The 2,721-nt window shown below is 42.2% G+C and overlaps 1 protein-coding gene across 1 annotated transcript; it reads left to right on the forward strand.

Moving 5' to 3' along the window:
• Positions 1 to 389: 389 nt before the first annotated feature.
• LOC133261277 (olfactory receptor 51I2-like) lies at positions 390 to 2,452 on the forward strand. Its single transcript, XM_061439781.1, has one exon. It carries the CDS (start codon positions 970 to 972, stop codon positions 1,912 to 1,914), a length of 945 nt encoding a protein of 314 aa, XP_061295765.1. The 5' UTR covers positions 390 to 969; the 3' UTR covers positions 1,915 to 2,452.
• The last annotated feature ends 269 nt before the right edge of the window (positions 2,453 to 2,721 follow it).

Genomic DNA, 2,721 nt, shown 5'->3' on the forward strand with positions numbered 1-2,721 from the left:
GTGATGTCTTCGATACAAAGTATAAGAATGTAAGTGGAAGGAAATGCAGAAAAGTGCTGGCAGATGCACTTAGGGTTCAGTATTTTCATTGACTGTGGTCTAATTTAATGTAGTAAGTAAAGGAAAGACAGAAACAATATAATGTTTGGATTTCTGAGTCTTAGTCTCAGGCACAATTACAGTATTATTCAAAGAAATGGAGAACACAGATAAGAACCAGTTCCATGATATATAGAACTGATTATTAATGCTGTGGTTTTCAGTAGCTAGATACAATTCAGTTGGAAGGAAATTATTAAGAAAAGACTTCCAGTATACTAAGTTATTCAGGCAGAAACTTAATGCCATAGGATAAATGGATAGAAGGATGAAAAGATAAAGTGGGGGCATCTAATGCATCCTGATGAAAGTGTGGAAGGTTAGTGCTGTGGACAGTTATCTTTCTATTCATCTACCTTCTAACTAGAGGGATGGAAGGAAAAACTGGGAGACTAAATATGAGTGAAAGAGCTGGGGAGTCATGATAAGCAGCATATTCAGTAGAGTGAGAGAGTGGAAATAGAAAAAGTTTACAGCTTGGTAAGTAATTGGAATGTTCAGAACAGTCCAGGAAGTAGTCATCATGAGAATGATGTCTTAGGTCTTGTGCAAAGTGATGCCTGTTGATTGATAACAAGTTCATAGCTTTGAATGTGAAGAAGAGCATGGTGGGGATAGGCACAGGTACAGAGGAAGGTAATGTGACCTGTTGAGCCAGCTGGATAACCTGAAAACACTTAGACAATTCCAGAAACCACGGGGAGCAAGAAGGGCAAGGAGTGATGTGGTAAACAAAATTGATTAAGCTCTAAAGTAAGGGTCTGGATGGCATAAGAGAGACTTAAAATAGGTCATCAATAAACTGTACGTCTGTCTTCTCTACAGGTGGTGGTCCTACAGTACAAGTCTTACAGTACAAGTCCCTCCAGCATGGGAGGTATCCTCTACAACAGCTCAGAGTTGCCAACGTTCACCCTGACAGGGCTCCCAGGGCTGGAGAACTCCCAACACTGGATGTTCTTGCTCCTCGGTACCCTCTACATTGTCTCCATTGTGGGCAATGCCCTTATCCTTTTCATTGTCAAGGAGGAGCAGAGTTTGCATCAGCCTATGTACTACTTCCTATCCCTGCTCTCAGTTAATGATCTAGGTGTGTCTTTCTCCACACTGCCCACTGTGCTAGCCACATTTTGCTTCCATTTAAGGAAGATCAGCTTTGATTCTTGCATGGCTCAAATGTTCTTTATCCACTTCTTCTCTTTCATGGAGTCTGGGGTCCTGCTGGTTATGAGTTTTGACCGCTATGTGGCCATCTGTAACCCTCTGCGCTACACCACCATGCTCACAGATTCCCGTGTTGTATGCATGGGCTTGTGGGTAATTACCCGCAGTTTTTGCATGGTTTTCCCACTGCCTTTCCTTCTGAAGAGGTTGTCTTTCTGCAAGGCCAATATACTGTCCCATGCCTACTGCCTTCATCCAGATCTCATCCACCTTCCCTGTGGTGACATCACCGTCAACAATATTTTCGGTCTCTTCATTGTCGTGTCTACCTTTGGCCTGGACTCTGCACTCATTCTCTTCTCATACGTGCTCATCCTGCATTCTGTACTTGCCATTGCATCTCGGGAGGAAAGGTTAAAGACATTCAACACGTGTGTGTCACATCTGTGTGCTGTGCTCATATTCTATGTTCCCATGGTTGGTGTGTCCATGACTGCCCGCTATGGGAGGCATGCCCCCCTACTTGTGCACACAGTCATGTCCCTCATTTACCTCTTTGTGCCTCCCATGCTCAACCCTGTCATCTATTCCATCAAAACCAAAGAGATTAGAAGGAGGCTTGTTCGAATGCTAGTGGGAACCAAGTTTTAAGCCAGAAACATGGAAAGTCCAAACCTCAAAGGATATTTACTATTACTCCATAAATTGGAGTTTCCATAACCTGTTTTAACAATTTCTTAAACTTCCTTTTCGTATTTCTGCCACCAGATATGATGACCTTGTACTAGTTAAGATCTGCCAAAAGGTTTTGGCGAGGTACACTGGGTTGTAATTTAGAAAAATAATTGTTCAATTTTCTTTTTTAATCCCAAAATGCACATCTTGAAAATTAGTCCTTCATTTTATCACAATGCATTTCTATTGTCCATGGTTAAAGTGAATCATCACAGAAAAAATGACTAATTACAATGGGACCATTGTTATAATGGTTAGTGAGTCTTTCCCCCCAAGTCTATGTTGAAGGTAGTTCTATTTTTAATTCTTTGTAGACTCTTCATACTGCTTTCCATAGCAGTTGCATTATTTTGCATTTCCAACAACATTGTGCAATGGTCCTCATCAACACCTCTTATCTTCTGTTGTTGTTTTTAATAGCCCTTGTGCTTTCATAGGGGCTTCCCTGGTGGCTCTGCAGTAAGAATCCGCCTGTAATGCAGGAACAGCAAGAGATGTTGGTTCAGTTCCTGGGTGGGGAAAATCCCCTGGAGGGGGAAATGGCAACCCACTCCAGTATTCTTGCCTGGAGAATCCCATGGACCAAAGAGCCTGGTGGGCTACAGTTCATAGGGCTGCAAAGAATCAGACACGACTGAAGTAACTGAGCACAGATGCAGACATACAGGCATATGTTTTAAATATGCATTTTCCTGATGATCAGTGACACTGAGCATTTTCTTT

This window comes from Bos javanicus, chromosome 15, assembly GCF_032452875.1.
Source record: "Bos javanicus breed banteng chromosome 15, ARS-OSU_banteng_1.0, whole genome shotgun sequence".
Taxonomy (NCBI): Eukaryota; Metazoa; Chordata; class Mammalia; order Artiodactyla; family Bovidae; genus Bos; species Bos javanicus.

Bases quoted from the DNA above. Each gene is read 5' to 3' on its own strand.
- LOC133261277 (XM_061439781.1), top strand. From the start codon at position 970: ATGGGAGGTATCCTCTACAACAGCTCAGAGTTGCCAACGTTCACCCTG.